This window comes from Heterodontus francisci, chromosome 20 (assembly GCF_036365525.1).
Source record: "Heterodontus francisci isolate sHetFra1 chromosome 20, sHetFra1.hap1, whole genome shotgun sequence".
NCBI classification, from domain to species: domain Eukaryota; kingdom Metazoa; phylum Chordata; class Chondrichthyes; order Heterodontiformes; family Heterodontidae; genus Heterodontus; species Heterodontus francisci.
This window is the reverse complement of record NC_090390.1, coordinates 22,134,604-22,161,336: the sequence shown is the minus strand read 5'-3', so window position 1 is coordinate 22,161,336 and position 26,733 is coordinate 22,134,604. Positions and strand designations below refer to the sequence as shown.

Sequence of the window (26,733 nt, the reverse complement as noted above, 5' to 3'; positions counted from 1 at the left end):
ATGATTTTAATATGTAGAAATCTATCAGTCTTGATTGGAATTCTCTGCCCCAGAGGGCTGTGAAGGCTCAAAGATTCACCACCCTCTGAGTGAAGAAATTCCTCCTCATCTCTCTTATTCTTAGACTCTGTCCTCTGATTCTAGGCTCCCCAGCCAGGGGAAACCTCCTTCCAGCATCAACCCTTTCGAGCTCTGTAAGAACTTTGTATGTTTGAATGAGATCACCTCTCATTCTTCTAAACTCCAGAGAGTAAAGACCCACTCTATTTATTTAATATTTCCTCATAAGACAATCCCTCCATCCCAGGAATTGGTTTGGTGAGCCTTCGCTGCACTCCCTCTATGGCAAGTATATCTTTTCTTAGGTAAAGAGACCAAAACTACACACACTACTCCAGGTGCGGTCTCACCTAGGCTCTATATAATTGCAGTAAAACATCTTTACTCCTGTACTCAAATCCTCTTGTAATGAAGGCCAAAATACCAATTGCCGCCTTAATTGCTTGCTGTACCTGCATGTTAGCTTTCAGTGACTCACGAACAAGGACACCTAAAATCCCTTTGAAATTCAACACTTCCCAGCCTTTCACCAGTAAGAAATACTTTGTATTCCTGTTTTTCCTACCAAAGTGGATAACCTCCCATTTCTCCCCATTGTATTCCATCTGCAAAATTTTTGCTCACTCATTTAACCTCTCCAAATCCCCTTGAAGTGTTTTTACATCCTTCTCACAACTCTCACTTCCACCTAGTTTTGTGTCATCTACAAACTTGGAAATATTACCATTAATCCCCACATCAAAATCGCTATCTTTTGCTGGATCAAAATCCTGGTACTCCCTCCCAAACAGCATTGTGTGTGTACCTGTACCACATTGACTGCAGTTATTCAAGAAGGCAGCTCACTTCTAACTTCTCAAGGTCAATTAGGGATGGGCAATAAATGCTGGGTTTGCCAGCAACGCTCACATCGCATGAACGAACCATTCCTCAGTCTTCTCTTTTCTCGAGAGAAGAGCCTAAGCCTGTTCAAACCTTCCTTTATAGCTTCTCGGTTCTGGTATCATCCTAGTAAATCTTTTTTTGTACCTTCTCTGGTGCCTCATGCCTTGAATGAAGCCTTTATAATATGTACCTGAAGAATGAGCTTAAGGTCTGTAGGCAAATCAGAAATTCCATAGATCAACAGTGTTCCACGGTCCTCAAATGCTACTGGCAAAATGGGAGCGAAGAAATTCTGTGCCAAGTGATGAAGGATCTTCCGTTTACCACCGCATTCTGAGTAAGATAAAGTTTATAAAAAGATATTGCAGCAAGGGGTTGTTGAGTGAGATTTTCTGTGTTTGCAGTCTTATAAGCATTACATTTTGTTAGTCTGATTGGCTTTTTCACATGATTCATACTAGTGGCTTGTTAACATGCTGAGTTCGGGTAGCCCCTCCACCTGAACTATTGACAAACTCTCAGATCCCTTGACAGTGTAAACCAACAACTACCCAGAGGGAAACGGTGCTGTCATTGTGGGAAAACCTGCTTTCCCCCCCCCCCCCCCCCCTCCCTTTTATTTTGCAACAGAAATAACATGCCAGTGGGTCAGATCAGGGAAAATACAGCAGTCTGATCATAGATGGACAGGCCCATGGGATTTCCCCACACTCAGTGGATTCAGAATTGGCTTTCAATTCCACAGATGTTAGTTGTTAAACAGCAATATTTTATTCAGGACTACTTCTTGGGGTTCCATGTGTTTTTTATGAAGAGACATTGGTTTTATCCTTAGAGTTGATCCAGTGAAGACCAAGATAAGTTTTTAATTTTATTAGGTAGTGAGGATTTTTGGCTCTCAACTCCAAGGAAGTTGTTGGTTTGCGTGATCTGCAGCGAGCCGGCCAAACTGCAGCCCCACAAAGGGTGTTTTAACTTATTGTGATTGCTATTGTCAGTAATTTAGCATTCCACAGTTTCAGACTTGTTTTCTAAGCAAGTCATGACAAGCCTGTTCACTTGCAGCTGTTTGAGTAAATCCTGTTTGCTTTGTGTGCCTCTTCCTGGCTATAAAAGAGGGGGCGGGTATTGTATTGTGGAGGCGTTGTGAAATCTGTCAAATTGTCTTTTCAGAACTACAGAACCACCTTGAAATTTTGGATATGTTTCAGTCCCTGGTGTTTGCGTACTGAGCTTGTTTTGTCCATCACTACTTTTAGGTGACTTGTAAATTTGCAAGTAAGCTCAACTTTCACACATTTGAAGATGCCCCATAGCAATATTGTGAATACATTCAATAGGCATTGTGTACTTTTTGCATATGTTCAGTGCAGTGTATTTATTCCACTGTTACTTGATGACAGCTGCATAGACTCTTGAGGCACATAGTTGTCAATCCTGTCCAAGCACATGTGGCTTCTTTCTCTCTCAGCTTTGTTTTCAGGAGGCCAGTAGTTTGTTGCCCAACCTACTGTTCATGCCTGTCAACTCGCCAGATAAAATAACTGCAGTCCAAAAAAAAAATTGTCTTTTCATCCGAGTCATGAGTTTTTCTTTCAGCCGTGCCTCTCTTGGTGAAAAGCTACTTTAGTCCATTTTGGCCTCTGTGTTACTGCATTAGAACAATCTTTGTGTGCATGTTCTTACTTTTTATGATTGGCTGCTTTCTCAAGATATTCATGGAGGAAAATTAGAACGTTTTTGTGACTGTCTTGTTCGTTTTTTTTTCTATGCTTTTTTTTCCCCTCACTTCCTCCCTCCTCCACTTCCCCAAAGCCATGTTTTTATTTAATTGTTCCACTCAGACTGCCTCACGATTACTCTGCATGCCCTAGCACATGTCCGTTCATCTATGCAAGAGTGAAATGAATATTTCTGAAGCCTGGAGCACAAGTATATGAAGCAAGGTGCACCAAGTAGAGGTAGGTACTCTGAGTAGACGGAGAACACTTGTCTGGAAATGGACATGTGAGAAAATGATGTTGACTGGGAAACCATGCAAAAGGGGAGTCCTGGGACTACCAGGAAGGTTAGGACGGTATGAGTTTGGGAGGTGGCAGTGGAAAGAGGGTGGGAACTAGGGAGGAGGTTTTTCAGGCCTTCGGCTACTTTTGGGGAGTGGTATCTAAATAATCTGAACCTTATCAGCACTCTTGAAACAGAGGACTTGGAGCATTGGGGTGGGTCTGCGGAAAATGTGGAGGAACGGGGCAGTGAGCACTTCAGACAAGTCGTATGCTGCAGGAGCAGGGACAGTGCTCGTATTGGTGGGGGAAAAGGTTCGGGCTAAGGTGCATGCATAGGGGAGAGCAGAACCTTGGTCATGCATTTACAGGAGCCCGAAAATCATTTGGCTTCTAATTCCCGTTATGGAGCAGAATTCACACTGGTGGCATTTGCCTGATGGGCTTGCCTGTGTTGGGGAGAAAAGTGTTTGAGGTATTGGAAGTTTCCATGGGTGACTTCATTGGCAAGTGTTTTTTGAGAATTCTACTTCATATCATGTGGACACGTCAGACATATACTAAATGCAAGACTTTGAGTTAATTAGATGTTGTGGTTTTTTATTTTTTGTTTCATTCTTTCTTTAGTCTGTGGGCCTTTTGAGTTAGCAAGGTTCCACAGTCAAATTGGTCAACTACACAACTAGTGTTGGTAAAGTGCTTTTAAAAAAAAAAATACTCAAATTCTTCTGTTGCATTAATATTTTTTGGGGAAGCCCTGAGGGTTAAACAAGGCTACTTGCCTGTCTGAAGAATTCAATCTGGCCATGCATATGTCTTTGTGCTACATCTACTGCCCTTTCCTAAATGACCCAGTACTATGAGCAGGTTCGTTTGAACAGGCAAAATTACTTTGTGAAGTAGTTCTGGACTATGAAAGGGCTGCACATCACCCTTTTCACTTCTGAGAATTTGGCTTCTATGAAGACAATCAAAGTGACTCCTGACAACGCAGCGGCCCGCTGACGAAATCCGAGCACACCAAGTGCGCACATGCGCAGCTACATCTTGCCGGGATTAAGTGGCACATGACATCGCGTATCCATCTTCATGTATGTGCAATAAAGCGTCATCGGGTATCCAGCCCCCCACTCGGCTGGAGGGAGCAGCCGAATGGGAGACTTTGAGGCTGGAGCTCCCCCTCCACCCCCCTTGGCAACTCGCTCCAGGCCTGGACGCTGCCTCCTCTCAGGCGCTCGCTCCTGACCTCGCTGCGCCCCTCCCGCTCCCCTGGCCGATTGTTCCTCGCTTTGTGCCACCCTGCTCTCCAGTCAGTTGCTTGCTCCCCGCACCCCCACCCACCATGGGTGGTAGGTGTAGGTGGTCAGGGGAAATGGCCGGTGAGGAGGAGGGGGAAGAAGCAAGTTGCCGAGGGGTGGGAGTGGCCAGTAGGGTGGGAGCTAGTAGCTGTGTTCGGGTGAAATCAGTCCTGGTCAGTCATATAAGTGAATCACAATAACGAATTGGCAGCGCATTTTATACTCCGCCCGATTTTTTTTTTTTCCTCCATCGATCGGGGTGCCAATTCACTATCTTCCAATGAAAATTCAATTATAAAATTTCTTTTGTATTTAATAGGATTACTGGAATATTAATTGGATCTGAGGATTACAGTTAGTATCCTATAACTACATTGTAGCATATTACTGGGCTTCCAGCAGACTTAATGTAAGGTTAGTTTGCTGGAATGATCTAACCATAAGCATTTCCTGTGATAAATTGAGCAGCGCCATCTTTAATCCTGGCAGCTGCCTGAACGTTGCAGACAGACGTTCTGGTTGAAGAGCCTGCATTTGCGCATGTGCAAGTATTGCGCCACCTAGTGATTGCGTTGTCAGCAACGCAGCCTAAGACGATAGATGAGATTTTCAATGTGCTGTCCGTATTGTTTTAATATTGCTACAAAGCTGTAGGAAAGACAGAACAGCTATTCTGATGGAGAATGGTTTGTGGTTCTAGATCACTGTCAAAACACATACCTATCTGGTGATGTTGACTCGAGCAGTCTGAAAGCTTATGATTCATCAGGTTCCAGTTCGAATTCAAAACTCTTAAGTATTTCAGTATTTTAACAAAATAATTGGCTAACTGGTTTAGCTAGATGCCTGAATGTATGTTGGGATTGTGTTTCATTCGTGATGTACTATTCATGGATTTGTACACTAATTCTTTTTGGAGAAAAATCTCCTTGTAAACAACAACTTATCCAGCAGTTCTTTGTTTTGAGCCAAACAGCACCAAAAAACAAATCCCATATCTTTAAGATAAACGTCTTTTTAGCTTGCTTGCTAAAGCTCTTCTTTTGTGCTTGCTTTGTCTTGTCTTGCTCTGATTTGGCTCTTCTCTGCTGTCGCATAGCCTTTCTTTGTATCTAGACTTAAGCATAAAAAGAAAAATTCTGCCTTGCGTTCTCCCTGCATCTCTTACCCAAAACCTTCAATCGCTGTTCTCTAGTCCTTGTACCATCAGTTAGTGGGAACAGTTTTTCCTTGGCTAACTTACCTAAATCTGGCATAATCTTGTACACCTCTATCAAGTCTCCCCTCAATCACCTTTGCTCCAGGGAAAATGACCCCAGCTTTTCCAACCTAACCTTGCAACTAAAATCACATCCCTGGAACGATTCTGATTAATCTCCTTTGCACCCTCAAGGATCCTCAAATCCTTCCTCAAGTGTGGTGATCAAAACTGAATGCAGTGCTCTAGTTGGGGCCTAACCAGAGCTTTATATAGGTTCAGCATGACGTCCCTGCTTTTGTACTCTGTCTCTATTTATGTTTTGCGAACCACACACTCAATATGTCTTGCCACCTTCAAAGATCTACACACATGCACCCCAGGTCCCTCTGTTCTTACACACTCTTTAGAACTGTGCTAGTAAGTCTATATTGTCTCACCCTATCCCTTCTGCCAAAATCACCTCACATTTTGTCAGTATTAAATTCCATCTGCCACTTAACTGCCCATTCTTCCAGCCTATCCATGTCCTGTTGTAGGCAGTTAGTATTATCCTCGCTGTTTGCTGCACCTCCAAGTTTGCTATCAAGGGCAAGTTTTGAAATTCTACTTTGTATTCCAAGATCCAAGTCATTTATATATAGCAAAAAAAGCAGTGACCTTTGGGGGGAACACCACTGTCAACCATCCTCCAGTCTGAAAAACAACCATTTACCACGACTTGCTGTTTTCTGTCCTTAAGCCAATTTTTTTATCCAGTTGGGCACTCTGACCCTTCTATTCCATGAGCCTTAATTTTGTAAGCCAGCCTTTTATGTGGTATTTTACCAAACACTTTTGTAAAATCCATGTAGACAGCATCCACTGCTTTCCTTTCATCAATCTTTTAGTTCATCAGAAAGTTCAAATAGATTAGTCAAGCATGATCTGCCTTTTAAAATCTGTGTTGCCTCCTTAATTAACTCAAACCTCTCCAAGTGCCTGTGGATTTTTTCCCTGATTTTGTTTGTTTCTAAATCTTTACCCATCACTGATGTTAAACTAACTTGCCTCTAGTTGCTAGGACTGTCGTTGCACCCTTCCTTGAATAATTTGCCACTCAAAAATCCTCTGACACCTCCCCCATATCTGGAAGATTAGAATATTATGACAAGCCCTTCTGCTGCATTCACCCCCACTTCCTTTCGCAACCAGGGTTGCAAGCCATCCAGAGCAGGTGACTTATCTACCCTAAGCATAGCTAGCCTGTGCATTACTTCCTCCCTCTAGATTTTTACCCCATCCATTCCCTCTACTCCCTCCACTTCTACTGATTATTTTCAGATTCCTGTTCCTTAGTAAACCTCGATACAAAATACTCATAATAAGCATTTGAACCTTGCCCTGTGCGTTGAAGCATATATTACTGTCTTGGTCCCATTAGGCCCCAGTGCAGCTCTTACTACTCGCTTACTATTTACATGCTAGAATAAGATTTTTGGAGTCCCTTTTATGTTGACTGCCTTTCTATTCTCATATTCTCATTTTGCCAGTCTTATTTTGCTCTTCACCCCCCACCTCTCATCTTTATTGTATTTGGCCTGACTCTCACTTGAAGGATTCACCTGACATGCATCATACATCCTCTCTTTTTTTTCTGCATAATCTCTATCTCTCTCGTCATCCAAGGAGCCCTGTTTTTGGTTCCCCTACCTTTGTCCTTGTTGGAATATACCCAGCCTATACCTGAAGCATCTCTTCCTTAAGGATAACCCATTCTTTCTTTACTGTTTTGCTATCCGTCTTTGGTTCCGTTTTATCCTGGCTAGATCCCTTCTCATCAGATTGAAATTGGCCCTCTTCCAATCTAGCTGTTCTACCTTATATCGTTCTTTCCTTTTCTGCATTATGAGTCTAAACCTTATGATATGATCACTCTTACCCAAGTGCTCTACCACAGACACTTGGTACACTTCATTTCCCAGCAATGCCTCCTTTCTAGTTGGGCTGGGAACATATTGATCAAGTAAGTTCTCCTGAATACTTTTCTGAAATTCCTCCCCTTCCTTTTTCTTTACTCTAACATTATCCCAATAGATACTTGGGTAAAATGTCTCCGAGTATCACCACTCTATAGCTCTTTCACATCTGTGATTTCCTTGCAGATTTGCCTCTCTATCTGTCTCTCACTATTTGGAGGCCTATAGAATATCTCTAGTAGGATGGTCATACCCTTTTGCTTCTCAACTCTAAGAAATGCATTCTGTACTTGCCCCCTCAAGGACATCCCCTCTTCAAACTGCAATATCACCTCTAATCAGTACTGCCACCCCACCTCCTTTTTTCCTTCTATATCCTTGTATGTTCAGTGCCTCGTCCTCACCATTTTTAAGCCACATTTCAGTTATTGCCACAATATTCTATTCCCATAATGCTATTTGTGCTTGTAGATCACCAACCTTATTCACCACACTTGGTGCTTTTACATGCATGCATTGTAATCCTGTCTTTGCATTCCTCATCTCCCTTCTCAGTCTGCTCCTATTTAATGTGGAACTACTCCCTTCTCTAGTCCTGTCCAACACATCTCATTATATACCTTTTCTGCTTCCATATGCTGGTGCACAACCCTCTGCCAATTCAGTTTAAGCACTCCCCAATCACATTGGTGAACCACCCCGCAAGGACGTTGGTTCCAGTCCATGATCTAAACAAAAAACTCTTTCAGAATCTAGTTGGTATCTTGTTGAAATTATTAATTAATGCCTCTCAACCTGCTCTGTGCTGCTACTCTTATTAATTCAGATACTGTTATACTCACCCTGATTTAGGTTATTAATTTCCTGGCTGCTAATTTGAAAGACTGCCCTAGTTTAGATAGAGAGGAAGAGAAATACCAACCAATCACTTACCTGCTTTCCTGTGACGTCATGCAGTGATTTTTTTTTTTCGCTCAAGTTGGGTCCCTCACCAGAGCCTCCCCTGTCAGTCTCGCTGTGCTCTCACTTTCGGGCCGCTCTTTTATCTTCCCCGCCACTGGCATCTGCGCTCTGTCTCCAGGGCAGTTCTTTGATCCTCCGCCCATGTGTTTGTTTAATCCATGTCAAGTTTTATATTGTGAAACTAAATGAGCACCTCTTTTGTGGAAGGCAAAGGAGCATATGAAATCCTGGACCCAAAAATAGGCGCATCTTGGTGTGAGTGTTGGGATGTGTCCACCCACCAACCCATTGCTGCTGATTCCGCCCAAGTTCAAAGGGGGTGGGGGGTGGGGGGCAGGCAACATGTGCCTTTTTCATTTCAGGGGATGGTGTATCGTGGATAGCTGTTAGGAGGCATGACTGATCCTCAGCTGAAAACAAGAGAGCCTTCTGTTGCTCGCTATGTAAGGAGGCTACTATCTCACTTTCTTTTCCCTTTTTTAAGAGCAGAAGAAAGAATATCTCATAATAAAAGCAAAATACTGCGGATGCTGGAAATCTGAAATATAAACAATAAATGCTGGAAATACTCTGCAGGTATGGCAGCATTTGTGGAAAGAGAAGCAGAGTTTCGGGTCAGTGACCCTTCTTCGGAACTCTTAGTTCCGAAGAAGGAGAAGAATACCTCATCTTTGGGAGTCCTCCAGGCCCCAGTCTTGGCCTGGAATCCATTTGGATTGGAGTCTATTATACCTTGACATACCTTGGCCTCTGATTTTACACTGGATCCTTATAGGCCTAGGGTACAAGAATTCCCAGTAATGGAATCCCAGCCCCCTTTATAATGGGTACCCAAGGAAGAGATGGACAAAAGCTCTGCCTTTTATTTAGCCATGCAGGAACTCCCAGAACTTGCAGAAACTATTTTTCATTTGTTGTGGAAGGAGAGGTTTTCTCTGGAGTTGAGACTGATGAAATCCCTAAGAAATTCCAGTGTCCTATCCCACCCCAGGCACAATATATTTTTTTTTAAGAGATACAGCACTGAAACAGGCCCTTCGGCCCACCGAGTCTGTGCCGACCATCAACCGCCCATTTATACTAATCCTACAGTAGTCCCATATTCCTACCACATCCCCATCTGTCCCGATATTTCCCTACCACCTACCTACACTAGGGGCAATTTATAATGGCCAATTTACCTATCAACCTGCAAGTCTTTGGCATGTGGGAGGAAACCGGAGCACCTGGAGGAAACCCACACAGACACAGGGAGAACTTGCAAACTCCACACAGGCAGTACCCAGAATTGAACCCGGGTTGCTGGAGCTGTGAGGCTGCGGTGCTAACCACTGCGCCACTGTGCCGCCATATGAAAAAGATCTGGGCAGCAAACTTATTGTAAAGTTTTACAGCAATCACTAATTGCTGTTTTTTATACTGTAGTATTAATTTATTTCAACACCAAAGCCGAGTAGTTACTGAGGGAAGTGTTAGCAGATGCTGAGTGTTTCTGTGCCAGATTTATCTTGATAGATGTCATATCCGGTTTAAAATAAATCGACTAAATAGCAGCATTGAAGTAATGGACGGCAATGTCTAGACTCAGTAGTGGCTGATTTGTTACTTGGGGATTATGTAAAACAAAAGTCTTTCAGTCACAACTTTTGTGTAGACTATTGAACGAAAAAGTAAACAAGTTGTTAAAAGTTCTTCATTTGTTCTGTAAGAAATATCTTGGTTTAGAAATCTTACTCATGAGTTTCCTTGAATAAGATGAAACAACGGATTAAGTGCTGGAACGCGTACAGTCAGATCACAAGATAATTATAGATGAAAGCTCAGTTGAAAAGCCTCTTTCCCGCCCGTCTTTCCTCTTAATTCTAACCCCTGACAGGAGAGTCAAGTTTATGATTCTTCTATGCACTGCCTCCAGCACTTGAATGTTTCTCAGTTGTTTCCTTGGACCAGAGATGAATGTAGTACTTTTGGTGCAGTTTGACCAGAGCAGCATTGTACACTGAATATTCTCTCCTCTGGCTTGATTTCTACTGTTTTGGCCATGTAATTTCACATTCTATTAATATTGCTGCTTTTTTCTATTTGGACATTTTTTAGCATTGAATCTACTGAGACGTTTAGGTGTTTCAAGGTGTCTTCCATCGCAGTTTCAATGCCATTTTTGGAGTATGCATTTGGTCCTTTTTTCCCTATTATGCAGTACTTGTCTGCATTAAATTTCGTCTGCAGTTCTGCCCATTTGCATGGTTGTGTATCGTGACACAACACTCTTTCTGACTCAGTTGGCGATGATTGACAAGCGAACTACCAAACGCCTGGAGACTGCACAACTGTAAGTGACTGGGATTGATTTTATGTGCAGAATTTGTATTATTTAACTACCACTCACTGCATTTTACTAGAGAAATCACCATGCTTTCATTGAAAGAAATAGCTGTAGTTTTGGTCATGCATGAGTTTTGTTTGCTGCAGTTTGTAGAGATTATTTTTAAATAGACTGTAATTAGGATTTGGTTTTCCAAGTGAATACATTTTGTTTTGCTATTTGAGAGTCCTGCCATAAGTCCTGCCCTCCTGCTGCACATCTACCTCTGACTGACAGTCATGTCTTTCGACACTCCCCACTTGGATATTTTATCCAACTCTTGCTAGAATTTGAATAGCTTCCTATGATTCCACTCACTCTCCTTGTTTGGTATCATCTACAAAGTGAATCAGATCACTGCATTGTGCTTCTGACTCCAGATCATTTATGTAAATTAGAAATTGTAGTGATCCAGCAATGGCCCCTGAAGTACCCCACTCTATCCTCTCTGTCACACTGATACAATCCTCTCATGTGTGTTCATTGTTTCTTAACCTTCAATCAGTTTCTTCTTCTTTGAAGATTCCCTGAAGTCCCACAGCTGAATTTAATTAACAGCCTGTTGTGTAGAACTTTATCAAAACCCTTGTGCAAATCAGAATGCACTATCACAGGGATCACCATAATCCGGCTGAGTTGTCATTTCTGTGGATAAAACTGAAGATGCTATTCAGGCAGGATCTTCCCCTTCTGAATCCCTGGTGACTGTCACTTGTCAGCTATGGCTCAGTGGGAGCATTCTTGTTTTTGAGTGAGAAGTTTGTGGGTTCCAATCTTAATCCAGATACTTAAACATGTAATGTCGGTTGGCACTTCAGTGCAATACTGAGGGAGTGCTGCCCCGTCTTCCTGCTTGGGTGGACGTAAAGGATCCCATGGAAGTGTTCAAAGAGCAGAGGCGTTGTCTTGGCCAATGTTTGTGTCTCAAACAAGAGCACCAAAAACATCTCTTTGTGGAACCATGATGTATCCAAATTGGTGGTTGGTTTGCTTTTCTTCATTATACTGTGACTACATTTTAAAAGTACTTAGTTGGCTGTGAAGTGCTTTGGAATGTGCTGAGTGATCTACAAATACAAATTGGTTTGTTATTGTGCACGTGTTTCTCAAGTTCGGGGAGGCGGTGGCATAGTGTTAATGTCACTGGACCTAAGCTACTGCTCAGGGGACATGGGTTCAAATCCCACCATGGCAGGTGGTGAAATTTGAATTCAATTAATCTGGGAATTAAAAAGCTAGTTTAACGGTGACCATGAAACCATTTTTTTTTGTTTTAAAAAAAACCCATCTGGTTCATTAATGTTCTTTAGGGAAGGCCTTATGTGACTCCAGACCCACAGCAAGGTGGCTGACTCTTAAATACCCTCTGAACTGGCCTAGCAAGCTATTCCGTTCAAGGGCAATTAGGGATGGGCAATAAATGCTGGCCTAGCCATGACACCCACATCCCACAAACTAATAAAAAAAAAAGTTTAGCCGCGATTGATTCTAGTACTTTACATGAAACAGAAGTAAAAAGATACAAAGACTTGGATTAATATCGTGCTTTTTGCGACCACCAGACGTCTGAACCAATGAACTACTTTTGAACTGTAGTCGCTATCGTAATGTAGGAAGACTAATAAGTCAGTTAACAAGTTAATTCCGAGTTAGCTACTGCACTAACTTGGCATCTTCACTTCGTTGTGAAAGATAGAGAAAAGGAACACGAGCACATTCAGTCTTTTTTGGCACTCATAATGCTGGTAGAGCGCTGCTTTCATTGGGAGGATTTTTGTGTTGTAAAATGAGGGACTAATAGTTTTGGGGTGTTTAAATCTTTTAATTGTACTTGCATTGGTGTTTGAAACTCTACCCTCAGCAAGGAAATATCAAATTGCAAAGCCAGTGCAAAGTTTCTGAACAGAAATCATCTCTGAAACAGTGGTGATACTTGATGGTGTGGTTTTTGGTGTTGAGGTTATAGGATGTAGCTTTATGCCCACAGTTTGCAAAACTGCAAATTCCTGTTTGTCTGTGTTTTCAGGGGGACATGAGCAGAGGTCAGGCTTTCTTACAGGGGAACAGTTTGAGGCTTTTTATAGAAATTCATGTAAACTTGCAATGTGTGTACGACACTGCACCACCCATTGAGTGCCTCATTCTTATGAACACACGTATTAGAAGAAGAGTAGGCCACTCGGCCCTTCGAGCCTGCTCTGCCATTCAATAAGTTCATGGCTGAACTGATTACTCCACATTTCCACCTACCCCCGATAACCTTCCATCCCCTTGCTTATCAAGAATCTATCTACCTCTGCCTTAAAAATATTCAAATATACTGCTTCCACTGCCTTTTGAGGAAGAGGATTCCAAAGGCTCACGACCCTTAGAGAAAAAATTTCTCCTCATCTCTGACTTAAATGGGCGACCCCTTATTTTTAAACAGTGGCCCCTAGTTCTAGATTCTTCCACAAGGGGCAACATCCTTTCCACATCCACCCTGTCAAGACCCTTCAGGATCTTGTATGTTTCAAACTCTTGGAGTAACTGTAGCCAAATCGTGGCATCAGGGAAGTGTGTGGACTTGGGGCAGCTGAATGGAAGAAAGAGAGGGAATAATTGGTGTCCCTTCATATATTTCTAATTGTTTATGGTTAAGTCAAAGACTCAATTAACACTTAACTACTTGTGTATTTGTAGTGCCATCTAAAATATTGCCTGTTTGTTAATTATCTACTGTCATAGGTTTGACATTGCAGCCATATGGAAATGCCCAGCACAATTGAAGCTAGCTTGCCTTCAACTCTGGTTTTTGTTTCAGGTGTGAAATCGACATACAGACCATCTACAGAATAGCTACAGCCAGTCTGCTATTTTTAATGTTTTAAAGCTTTCCAAGGACTCTTTTTTTTTTACTTTCTAACATTAGAAAACTCTCCAAGTGCTATAAAGACACAGCTGGTCTGTCAGCATCGGTAAATAGGCTAATGTTTAGGTGCAATCCTTTGCTGCAGCCTAAATATGTGCAAGTATTTTGAAGTTTGGAGGAAGTACATGCACTTGTAGATTTATATGGGGCCTTTTGGTCCTTCCCTAACTAGATTTCACTGGCATTTGAATGCTGGCTGCCCAGGTAACTGTGCCTGGCTTTGTCGTCTCCTGGGAGCCAAATGGAGTAGCAAAACTTGCTAGCACCAGCCCAAAACGGGCACGGGTGTCAGACTATACCATAGGTACAACGGTAGCATGAGGGAAACAGATGGCCAGGTTCATGGAAAGTTCAATTAAAGCCTAATGTTGCTTGTCACAGCAGCAATTTCGACGTGGTATGCATTTGTTTTACTTTATTCGCTCAAGCTTAAAATAACCTTTTAATTGCTGCGAAAGATGGAACTGTTGAGTGCCATCACCTAACTTCTATGAAACAACATTGAAATTCCAAGGTCAGGTGATAGATTTGAAGATATTTGGGATATAGCAGCAATGATCTTTTATAGATGTATCTGCATCTTGGAAAGCTTATGCATTGCAACTTCAATTCCATGATAATGATTGACAAGTGTTGCTTGGTATTGAGTAGTCGACTGGAATGTAGTATCGTGAACAGGTTCACATACCTATATGCATCTCGGCAGGATATCAAGGGACACTTGCTTGAATGTTAAGTTCCAACTTGATATTGGATTGTACGTATTTACGTAATGTATTTGACAGATGTGGCTGAGAAATGTTGCTATTTAATTCACCAAATCTGTTTCACCTGCATAATTATTTTCCAGCTTGTTGAGCTGGGTGTCTTGAGCGACACTTGGGTAACCATTACATGGCGCAAATAGTGGATAGGGATGGATTCCTTTTTGCCATTGTTAGTGGTCTTGTTCTTTCTCCAACATACAATCACCTATGCTGCTCGCCATCCTTAATTGAAAGGAAAACTGCTGAAACCGGGGGAGCCTCAGGTAACTAACTTTTTTATCCCAACCCTGCCCCCTTCCTTCCAGTCCACCTGGATTCTGCTCAGTGCTTGCCCACAGCACCTCCATTTGAGTTGCCATGCTCGCTGTGTGAAATAATATTGACACTCTACTCTGCTTCCACCCCAAATACTAAACTTGGTTTAGTACCTTGCCTTCATTCTGACTCACTAATCTTAAAGTGACTTGTTTGAACACTTCATGAAACAGTCGGTGTAGGTGTAAGCAGAGGCTGGGATTCATGAGCGTTTGCTCAATTATTTTTTTGCTTACTTCTTAGAAAAGAGCAAAGTAATGTTTCTGTTCAATTAATTGGACATATTTGTCTATAAAATGTTCTACATTTCTCTCTTCCAGGTTCGTTGGATGATGTACTGGATCGTTTTTGCCCTTTACACTGTACTTGAAACTTTTGCAGATCTCATGGTATCTTGGTAAGATTATGAAATGGCATGCAATTAAACTTTGAAGTTATACTGGTTGACATTTAAAAGAAGAAAAACTGCTAGAAATCGGAAATGAAAACTCTTTGGATATATACTAATAAAAACTGAAAATGCTGAAAATACTCAGCATGTCAGGCTGAGAGAGAGAAACAGTTAATATTTCAATCGATGACCTTTCATCAGAAGTGGGAAATGTTCGCTGTGTAATATTTTTAAGCAAGTACAGAGACAGGGAAGGATGGGAGGAAAGAACAGAAGAGAAGGTCTGTGATGGGGTGGAAGGCAGGAGATATTAAATGAGGAAAGGGATGATGGTGCAAGGCAAAAGGAGGTGGGAATGCGACAAGTTTAAAAAAAAAAGTTGTGTTTAAAGGAGGTGCAAATGACAACAAAATTATTACCAACAGCTGTTGTCGGCGAAAGTGGAAGGAGTGGTTATGATCTGATTGACTTTTTGGACTCAACAGAGTTCAACAATCAAGTGCATAATACACAGCAGGCCAGCCAGCCTCTAAAAAGCAATGACAGGATGATTTTTCGGCTGCATATCCTTCTACAGAAGTCAGTTGATAAGCAAATGCCTAAAATGCCATCATCTATTTTTCTCTTTACAGCGGCTCACTGAGTTGTGTGTTTCCAGCAATTTTCTGTCAAGTTGATATGGTGATTTTAATTAGTTTTTTCTTAAATTGCTGGTTGCTCCCACTCTTTCTGACTCTGGCTAGATCTCTTGATGCTGGATGCTCCCACTATCAAGACTGGCTGATAATTTTTCTTGTCAGAACCCCATCACTCTGGTTTTATTTGCCTGCTTCTATTTCTTGTAACTAAGTTTTGAATGCTTTTCTTTTAAACTGCTGTTTGAATTTTGTGGGTCCTGTGTTTTGGGATGGGCTGCTGCCTTATTGGTACACTTTGCCCATTAGTGGGTAATCATAAAACCACCATTTGAGGGAGTACACCTTTATAAACACATTCTGTGCACAAGCAGAAACTGAGAGTGGGAAAGAGGTTTCATATAGCCTGTAGGTTCCAGTTTGGGAACCTAGTGATTCCATGCTGGAACAAGTGGATATTACGAGATTGAAAAAAAAAAGTTGCATTACCCTGGCTAGTCTTAACTTGTGACATTTTGGCTTTGGTGTCAGATCTAGTACCAGTTTATTAAGTTCACTGGATACGTTGACTTGCAAACTTGTATGTCTTAACCCACTAAACTTGCCATTGTTTTTTCAAATAAAATGTGTTGCGTGTATAATTATGATTCTGGTGAGTGAAGTGATATCCAGTGTTTTTTAATTCATTCTTGGGATGAGAGCGCTGCTGGCAAGGCCAGTATTTTTTGCTCATCCCTAATTGCCCTTGAGCAGCTGGTGGTGAACCATCTACGATTGAATGGATTGCCATGCCTTTTTCTGAGGGCGTTTAGGGTCTGGAATCACATGTAGGCCAGACTGGTTAAGGAATGCAGATTTCCTCCCTGAAGGACATTAGTGAACCAGATGGGTTTTTATTCTATTCGTGCCTTGATTATTAATTGGGCTGGCATGTTATTCCAGAATTACCTGTATGGTAAGGAACTATTTTAGCATCGAACCAGAAAATACAAGTTCCTAAGTCTTCAAGTAACTAAAAGTCACCCTGGAGCTCAAATTATTCATTACTATAATGATTAACAGTTAGGATTAGAGGATTAGGGTTAACAATGTTGTTGTGTTAATTTGAACACTGGCATTTACAAAGTTGTTGCTGGAATTATAATGTTGGGTGATGGATGGTGTAATTACACATGGTGTCCTACCCCTGTGTAGTAGAAACATAGAAACATAGAAAAATAGGAACATGAATAGGCCATTTGGCCCTTCGAGCCTGCACCGCCATTCAATACAATCATGGCTGATCATCCAAACTCCGTACCCTGTTCCTGCTTTCTCCCCGTATCCCTTGATCCCTTTAGCCCGAAGAACTATATCTAACTCTTTCTTTCTTGAATATATTTAATGATTTGGCCTCAACTGCTTTCTGTGGTAGAGAATTCCACAGGTTCACCACTCTCTGGGTGAAGAAATCCTCCTCATCTCAGTCCTAAATGGCTTACTCCTTATCCTTAGACTGTGACCCCTGGTCCTGGACTCCCCCGCCATCAGGAACATCCTTCCTGCACCTAGTCTGTCCAGTCCTGTTAGAATTTTATAGGTTTCTATGAGATCCCCTCTCATTCTTCTAAACTCTAGCGAATACAAGCCTAATCAACCCAATCTCTCTTCATACGTCAGTCCTGCCATCCCAGGAATTAGTCTGGTAAACCTTTCCTGCAATCCCTCCATAGCAAGAACATCCTTCCTCAGATAAGGGGACCAAAACTGCACACACTGCTCCAGATGTGCTCTCACCAAGGCCTTGTATAATTGCAGCAAGACATTTGCTCCTGTACTCGAATCCTCTTGATATGGAGGCCAACATACCATTTGCCGCCTTAATTGCCTGCTGCACCTGCATGCTTACTTTCAGCAACTGGTGCACAAGGACACTCAGGTCACTTCCTCCTTTCCCAATCTATTGCCGTTCAGATAATCTGCCTTTCTGTTTTTGCCGCCAAAATGGATAACCTCACATTTATCCAGATTATACTGCATCTGCCATGTATTTGCCCACTCACTCAACCTGTCCAAATCATGCTGGAGCTTCTCTGAATCCTCCTCGCAGCTCATATTCCCACCCAGCTTTGTGTCGTCTGCAAACTTGGATATATTGCATTTAATTCCCTCATCTATATCATTAATATATATTGTGAATAGCTGGGGTCCTAGCACTGATCCCTGCGGTACCCCACTAGTCACTGCCTGCCACTTGGAAAAAGACCCATTTATTCCTACTTTTTGTTTCCTGTCTGCCAACCATTTCTCTATCCATGTCAGTACCTTGGCCCCCCAATCCCATATGCTTTAATTTTGCACGCTAATCTTTTAAGTTTTAGTTTGTGATGCCACCCAAGACCCCTATTTCCAACAGTTTTTTTTTCTTCACTTCTGTTTTGAGTTTCAATTAGCCCATCGCTTTCATGGACACCCTGAGCTCTGTCAACATAGTCTTTTTTTTTGCTTAACACCTTCAGCATTCATCAATGTTATACCAACATTGCGCTCTAACAAAGCATATGTATTGCCTGATATACCACCCTGCTCGGGGCATTGCCCAGTTCACTGCTTTAGCCAGTATTGGCCCATAAAGATGCTTGGTTGAAAAGTTTCAGCGTGTCTAAGTGCACACTGGAGTGTTTAGCATGCATGTTGCAAACAAGCAGGTTAGGCTCAGGACACTAAATGAGGTTATGGCATCTGATCCAGAACAGCGGCTATTCTGAAGAAATGGCTAGTGAAATTGATCGCATCCCTCTAGGAATTTGAGAGAAACTTGTAAGATGCACAGTATCTGTGAAAGACAAAACTGATGCTAATTAATACAAATGGTAATAATACTGCTGAAAGCTATAAGCCAATAAGCAGGATACCAGTGACAGAAAAAACGGGGCCTTCTGCAGAGGAACTATTGAAGCACCTTTCGCAACATGGACTAACAAGATGAGCATGACTTTATAGATGGAAGGCCAATTATGACATCTGTTGGATTTCTTTGAGGGCATAATGGATTGAATTAAACAAATAAGGGAACTCAGATGCTGCGAGTTCAGGTATTAGTAAAGATTTTGATACAGCTTCGCATGGGGTTGGGGAGGGTGGGGCAAGGGAAGAGATTTTAAAAATTGAATTCCAGCTGGTTGCATATCGTCCTGATTTTGGATTTTAACTTCTGCAATAATTGATGAATCATTCTTTGAATCACAGCTTGTGTAAACTTAATTGCTCATGGAAAATATTTACTGAGTTGGTGAGGTTACCAATTTGACTTTTGTTCTGAACCTCAGTGATTCTTAGGAACTATTTGAAGACGGTGATTTATTTCCATATAAATCCAAACAAGCACGTGGCTCCCATTATATGCATGCTTGCAGAACATTGACTTTTTCATATGAATTGTACCAAGTTCCGCCATCAGGCTTGGTTAGTTAATTGTTGCCCATGGTTCCAAGATTTTGAGAAACCAGTTTCCAAATGAATTCAGCAAATAGCTGATGGACTGTATTCTCCACTGCATTCCTATCTGTTGGAAAACCCAGTGGCTTTGTTAGGGTCATTCCACCTGCCCCTTTGGTGGTTGCTTATGGGTTATCCTTGAAACAACTGTCCAGTTAGCCATGCATAGGGTAGTGTTCTAATTTTTTGTTATCATGATATTAGTTAAAAGAGAACTAATGCTCTGCGTGCCTTTAAACTGTGGGGGAGACTATAAGAACATAAATAGGAACTGGAGTAGGCCCTTTGAAGCTGCTCTGCCATTCAACAAGATCGTGGCTGATCTACCTCAACTCCACTTGCCCGCAGTACCCCCACAGCCCTTAATTCCCTCATTGTCCAAAAATCTATCGACCTCAATCTTGAATTTACCCAACAACTGAACATTCAGAGCTCTCTGGGTAGAGAATTCCAAAGATTCATAACTCTTTGCACGAGGAAATTTCTCCTCATCTCAGTCCTCTATGACCGACCCCTTTATTTTGTGACTGATCCCATGTTCTGAATTCCTCAGCCAGGGGAAATATTTTCTCCGCATCAATCCCTTAAGAATTTTATGTTTCAATTAGTCACCTCTCATTCTTCTAAATTCTAGGGAATATAGGCCTAGTCTCTATGCAGAAGACACCCTTCAACCCAAGAACTCGTCTTGTGAACCATCATTGCCCTCGCTTTAGAGCAAGTATGTCCTTCCTTGGGTAAGGAAGCCAAAGCTGCACGCAGCACTCCAGTGTAGCCTGTTGTACCTACTTGTTAACTTTGTGATTCATGTACAAAAACGCCCAGGTCCCTCTGTATGCAAACATTTCCCAGTCTCTCCATTCAAAAAATATTCCACATGTTTATTCTTCCTGCCAAAGTGGATAACTTTACACATCCCCACAATGTATTCCATCTGTCATGTTCTTGCCCACTCACCCAACCTGTCCATATCCCTCTGCAGCCTCTTTGTGTTCTCCTCACCGCTTACTTTCCCACCTGACTCTATCGTCAGCAAACTTGGATATGTTGCACTCGGTCCTTTCACCTAAGTCGTTAGCATAGATTAGTAAATAGCTGAAGCCAAATGATGGCACATGGAGGGCCACCATCCAGTATGATGGTCCTTCATATGATGTCTGCACAATGTGATCTGGGGCAGTGTTGACTCCAACGGTTTAAGGAGAAAGCACTCTTTCAAAGAATGATGGTGATTTTTTTTTTCCCGCCGCAAGTTCTTATTTTAAAAACTTGCCTATGATTTGCGTGTCTATTATTGCAGCATACTTCCTGGCTTTTTGGGGAGGGATGGGGGCGAAATTGTACGAAACTGAAATTGCAACAATGCAGGTTTTGCAACTGTAAAATTTATTTTTTGTTTCCAGCCTAGATATGTTTCAAAGGGTCAAGCTGTAGCTGTGTTTTACAGAACTGAGCAGGCATAGAGTAAGTAATTTGAAATTAGCTAGGATGTCTCTCTAGTTTTGTCAGGGTACCTTTTTAAATGCACATCTGCGACACTATTTAGTTTTATAAGAGTTGCTCTTGGTTTTCAGGTTTCCACTGTACTATGAACTTAAAGTGGCATTTGTTATCTGGTTACTATCTCCATACACTCGAGGTGCAAGTTTACTTTACAGAAAGTTTCTGCATCCTCTCCTCTCCTCCCGTGAACAAGTAAGTATTTCAGTTGCTGCTAAATCTAAGCACAGTTCTTAAAATAACCCCCATTACTACTATATCATATTTGTGAAAAGTATTTTAAATTGTTAGTTTTATCTGAACTTGTATTGATTTCTAGGACATGACGCGCAAACTGAAGATGTGCCACAGTGTACAAAGAAACATCAGTTGCAATTTTGTAAAATAGATCATATTAAAGTCGTCTTTGCTTTTTGTTGGGTTGCTGCTTTGCTCGTAAATTATGCTCCTGTTAGCAATAATTACTTGACCAAAAACTTACTTTTAAGAGTAATGCATGCAAATGTGAAAATAATGCAACTAAGGATGGAAAACTAACCTTAAGTGTTTTGAAGCTTATAATAACATTTTGACTTACTCCTATCTATGTGTGAGAAATGGTTTGCTGCTTGTACAGAGGGATGACTTAATAGAATGGCAGCAGTCTATTTTTGAGTGCATTTGGCCTCTTTAGATGAGGACTGTTGGTACTTGGAAATACTACAGTTCCCAAGTTTGGGGTGTCAAGTGCTTTCAGGTCTAGTATGGAATGACTAGCTTCAGATTAAGCTGCTTCTTAGCCCCACCCTCAGCAGGGTATCTTTAAATGCACAAGTGTGACTTATTTGATTTCCACTTGCCATCCTATGACCTTTGAGTAGTTTTGTCAATTAGAACCAGATTAAGTGGGAGGTAGATTGAGCCTACTTAAATTCACATAGGACTTTTGGAATCAAAAGAAAAGACGCTTTCAGCCTATTAGTCAGGTTTAATTCAAGTCCAGGTGAAAGGCCAATGTGCCACCCAGTCCACAGCTGATTCGCTTTCCATGCACCCATGTGTCAGCCTTGGCTCAGTGGTCGTGCTATTCCCTCTGAATAGGAAGGTTCTGGATTCAAGCCCCTCTCCAGAGACTGGAGCACATAATCCACTTTGCAGCACTCTCAGTATTGCACCAATGTCTGTGGTGCCGTCTTTCAGATGAGACGTTAAACTCGGGTCTCATTCCTCTCACAGATGGACATAAAAGGCTCCATGGCATTCAAGAGAGCAGGGGAGTTTTCAATGTGGATTCCCCCCAACTAACAGCATGAATAAAAATAGATTATCTGGTCATTTATTTCATTGTTGTTTGTTGGACCTTGCTGTGTGCAAATTGGCTGCTGCATTTCCTACATTCCAGCAATGGCCACTTCAAAAGTACCTGGGCTGTGAGGCACTTTGGGATGTTCTCCGATTGTGGAAGGTGCTGTATAAATGCAAATTATTTTTTAACATTGTTTTCAAAATAAACACTTTTAGCTCTCCCTCCTTTCATTTTGGAAAAAATATTTGTTTTTAGTCAAAATGAGGTAGACAACTATTTGAGCAATACACTTTTTCTGCATAATAGTCTGAAAGGTTTAATGTTCAAACTCATATTTAACTACTAAATATGGTGGTGCAGGTTCATGCAATGTGAATTATTTTTGTTACAGGATATTGATGACTATATTAGTCAAGCCAAAGATCGAAGCTATGACACAATGGTGAAATTTGGAAAGCAAGGTCTAAACATAGCTGCAACTGCTGCTGTGTCTGCTGCAGTGAAGGCAAGTAACGTGCCCTTATTGCAGAGTCTCAGGTTATTGAATATTACTGAAGTTGAAAACCTGGATTATTTCTTTGTAGAAATCCCATAATGATTTAACACCTGAATATAACATTGTAGGCCCTTTATGGAATTTATCCCGTCCTGCATTCAGGCTGCAGGGTTTATTTTTCAAAGTTCTAGCTTCAAGGTATGTGTGGAAGTGTGGTACAAGAACGAAGGAGAAAGCACAGGCACTGTCTTAGTATGTATAACACTTGCTGTATGAGTGTGCATTGTTGAAGGGGAATGCACAAAGGAAAAGAGAATGCAGTAGAATTTTTTTTTTTCAGTTTTGTGTGAAGATCCTCCTCCTTCCTAAACACCGCAAGCCTCATCTCCAGACAGTTTAGAAGTTTTTAGTTTTCATTAGTTTATGTATTCAATATTAGACTGTCTTTAAGGTATGTATTTATTAAACCTCCAAAGGACACTTAATAGTCTGAGTTGATGCCGCTGTACTTCAATTCTGCATCAACAGTTTTATGGAAAATTTTATATTCTTGCCTAGCTTGTCGTTTCCTTTTCTGTCTTTTATTCTAACTATGATATTGCTTTCTCTTGCCTATACTTGCAAACTGTCTTGCAGGATTGTTGCTCAGCTTTCTGCTGTTGTACTGGCCCATTCGAGTTGAGGTAATGAGACTATTGGCTTAAATAGTTTGACATGGATAATTACTGCTATACTTTTTTAAAGGTATGGGTGAATGGCACTAATTACTTTATTAGCCTTAAAATTGGATGTTTGTTGTAGTTGGGAAGATTCCAATAAGTGGGATTGTATTGCTGGCTTTTAAAGCTACTAGCAGCATGATATTCTCTTCAGGAGCCTTGCAACTCCAATTTTCATTACCCTTTCAAGATTTCTATTCAGAGCTTTTTTTAAATAAAAGTATATGTTTTGGGTTTCAAGAGGAATTTCAAAACTTTATGGTGAACAGTAGTCAATCTGAAAAGTGAACATGTGCATGGGGACTTTGGAGCTTATTTTTAATCGCTGAGGCCGTCAATTTAGGATTACAAATTGAAAGCATAGATGGTACAGATTGAATTTTTGAGTTGGAAAGGTGAAGTCTTCTGATTACCGTGTCCTAGCTTGCCAACACATGAAAATCCTGGAGACTATATAAAACCCAACCCATTATCAGTCAGTGTCAATCTTGGAGCTTGTTGCTTCATGCTCTGAAGAATAATTTCTTGGCCTACAAATTTTAGATAAAGCACAAATTGTTTGGAGTTCCCCACTTAAAACATTTCAAAACCATTTTAAAACTTTCTTGCTTGTGCTCACTCTAGAGAATAAAGTACTGGCCAGTTGCTTAAACTTCTTCATAAGGTTGTGCCAGTAGAAGTTAACTTGTAATGATACACAGCTTCTGCTTTTTACCAGTAAGTGCTACTTTTGTACTAAGACCATCTTAACGGTGTTTGCAAAAGAACAGGAATTTAGTAGCATCGCATGTCAATAAGTTGCTGTTTCCCTGCAGTATTTTTCTTTGTGTATTTATCTCTTCCTTATTTCTAATTAAATAATGGCCATTGGCACTTAGTTTGGATTTTGCATAGATCTTTTGTAGAAAGACTTTCCTGTGTAGTTTGTTGTGTTGCAACTGTGTGCTGCATTCCACGACTGTGTTCGATGTATTGGCAGACATCTGAAAAAGTCCTGAGATGAGACCAGCAATTTTTAGGAGGGAAAAGGGTGGGCATTCCTCCTCTTTTCTCTTCATCCATCCCCTGTGTTGAAGGATGCGAGCAATGCTTGGTGCACTTCAATGGCAGTGGCAGTTAGCCGCTTGTCAAAGTGACCATTATTCACGAGAGGCTGAACTGTAATGCGATCGGGTATTTGACTGTGGTGGCCATCACACCTGCTTTTTGACCTGACTCTCAACCGGTGTCCACACTTGCACACTTTCACTGGTCACTGGATAGCAGTTGGGAATCTGAGCCCAGCCTAACTCTTTTTAAATCTTCTAGTCTGGGAGTGGTCATCCCACTGCAGTGGCCCAGCTGACATTGGCTCATTCTAGATCTGGGATTAAACCTGGCACTTTCCTGGTCTCTGGCTCAGCGCCACTTTCAATATTTCTTCCAGTTGGTCTATGTATCCACTGAGGCTGAAGGCAGACACTTTTTTTGTTTTTTGTAATAAAGTATGATCATTGAATAAAGTTTTCAAACATTTAAATGCACTTGATGAAAGTTGAAGGGTTTATGATCTCATATTTTTGTTGTGCTGTGCAGAGTCAAGGTGCAATCACAGAGAGGCTGAGAAGTTTAAGTATGCATGACTTAACAGCAATACAAGGTGATGAGCCAGTAGGACATCGCTCCATTACTAGTGCTGCAGATACCAGAAAGAAGGTGAAACATCTGCTGAAGGAGGACTCTCGTAAGTAGTTAAACACACTACAAACATTCAAAATTATTTTTTGAAAAGTCATGAGATGTTGTGTGGCTTGGGGTAACTTTCTGGAATAAACCACCAAGTGAAGCTGGACCGCATAAGTAACAAACCTAAAGGATTTTTTGGGGGGTTGGGGGTGTAAGAAAGAAAGAAGGTGGAGAGGGGCAACTGGGGTTCCGTGAGATCACCTGCAGCCTTGCATTTTAGAGTGTGGCTCAGTTACTTCTGAGAGATCTGGGTTTGAATTTGGACCAGATTAAGACTGAAGTCTGTCTCAGGGGACTGTAGCACAGTGGTTATGTTATGGAGCTAGTAATCCAAAGGCCTGAGCAAATGATTCAGACATGAGTTCAAATCCCACTGTAGCAGCTGGGGCATTTTAAATTCAATTCATTAAATAAATTTGGGATAAAAAAACTAGTATCAGTAATGTTAACCAGGTAACTATCGGATTGCCATAAAAACCCATCTGGTTCACAAATGTCTTTTGTGGAATGAAATCTGACGTCCTTACCTGGTCTGGCCTACAGGTGACTCCAGACCCACAGCAATGTGATTGACTCTCAACTGGCCTCTGAAATGGCTTAGCGAGCCACTCAGTTGGCAAGAAGGCAGTTGACCACCATCTTCTGGGGGCAGTTAGGGACAGGCGATAAATGCTGGCCTTGCCAGCAATGCCCACATCTTATAAATGAAGTTTTTAAAAAAAAAATTCGTGAACTGTAAAATTCACAGCATAATGGCCAATTAATTGGCTTTGAATTGTTTCCTGCTTCTGGAGACTACAAATCCCTAGTATGGGGATTAGTACTTCATTGCAGTTGAGTATCCTCCTGAGGGTTTGGCTGGGCTAGCCTGAGTTTTAGCTTGATTTTGAGATTGGGTATAAAAGAGGGAACTATTTGCTTTCCCAGCCTTGACATCTGGGAAGTTTGGCTGTCTGCCAGATTTGAATTGCAACATGTGATTAGGTTAACATGTATATTTATCTTCAACTTACTGATTGCTTCAGCACTTTTTCCACACTAATGGTAGCGGAACTGTTTTTCCTGCTGTGCCATGCCGCGCCGCCCCCCCCCCCCCCCCCCCAACCAATTTCCCACCCCTCGAAAGGCTGTGGATACGGAGTATCTCTGAGGGCATTGACATTGATATTATGTATGTTTGGCAATCTAACATATTTCCAACTATTGGCTGCCATTTTTAGAAGTGGCTTTTTGTAAGCCAAAAACTCTTACCACAAACTTACACTATTATATGTTATGTAAAAAGATGTCCACACTGTTGAAATGCAAAATGCATCATGAAAAGGTTTGTCGTAAAGGGACATCAGTATCATTTTTCAAACTTGAAGTTTTAAAAATTAGAACCTTTTTGTCTTTTTATAATGGTGCCTGTGTATCCTGATGATCAGTTGCTTTCTGAATGCTCTGTAGTACGACTGTAGCATTGATACAAGGTGATTTCACTACCACCACAGTTTCAATGTCCCTTTGGCCTAAATTCAGAATCGGGGAGGGGTGGGGTGGATAGGTGGAGTGGCTGATCAAAAACCAGAACATAAGGCATGTTAATCCCTAGAGGAGTTAGATCAGTTCTTGACACCAGATTTATATTGTATAGTATTGGTGCAAAGCCCAATCTGCACTGACTGAACTTGTGTAAGTGCATCCTGTATTGGTTATTCACAGATGAAACTTCCATTTTTGCGAAGAATTCTTGTTTTAATGTTGAAACAATCAAGTGGATTACCATTGTTACTCATAAGA

General features: G+C 41.4%; 1 protein-coding gene across 2 annotated transcripts in view; it reads left to right on the top strand.

Moving 5' to 3' along the window:
* Window positions 1-26,733, top strand: part of reep3b (receptor accessory protein 3b) — a 75,492-nt gene that overhangs the window by 37,345 nt on the left and 11,414 nt on the right. The window contains exons 1-5 of one of the 2 annotated variants that reach the window (XM_068052428.1): window positions 2,803-2,906; window positions 15,044-15,120; window positions 20,801-20,921; window positions 22,403-22,516; window positions 24,802-24,949. In XM_068052428.1, the coding sequence (XP_067908529.1) occupies window positions 15,053-15,120; window positions 20,801-20,921; window positions 22,403-22,516; window positions 24,802-24,949 (451 nt within the window). In that variant the 5' untranslated portion in view covers window positions 2,803-2,906; window positions 15,044-15,052. Of the gene's footprint in view, window positions 1-2,802; window positions 2,907-15,043; window positions 15,121-20,800; window positions 20,922-22,402; window positions 22,517-24,801; window positions 24,950-26,733 lie in introns of those variants that run through there. The other variant, XM_068052427.1, reaches the window with a different exon arrangement.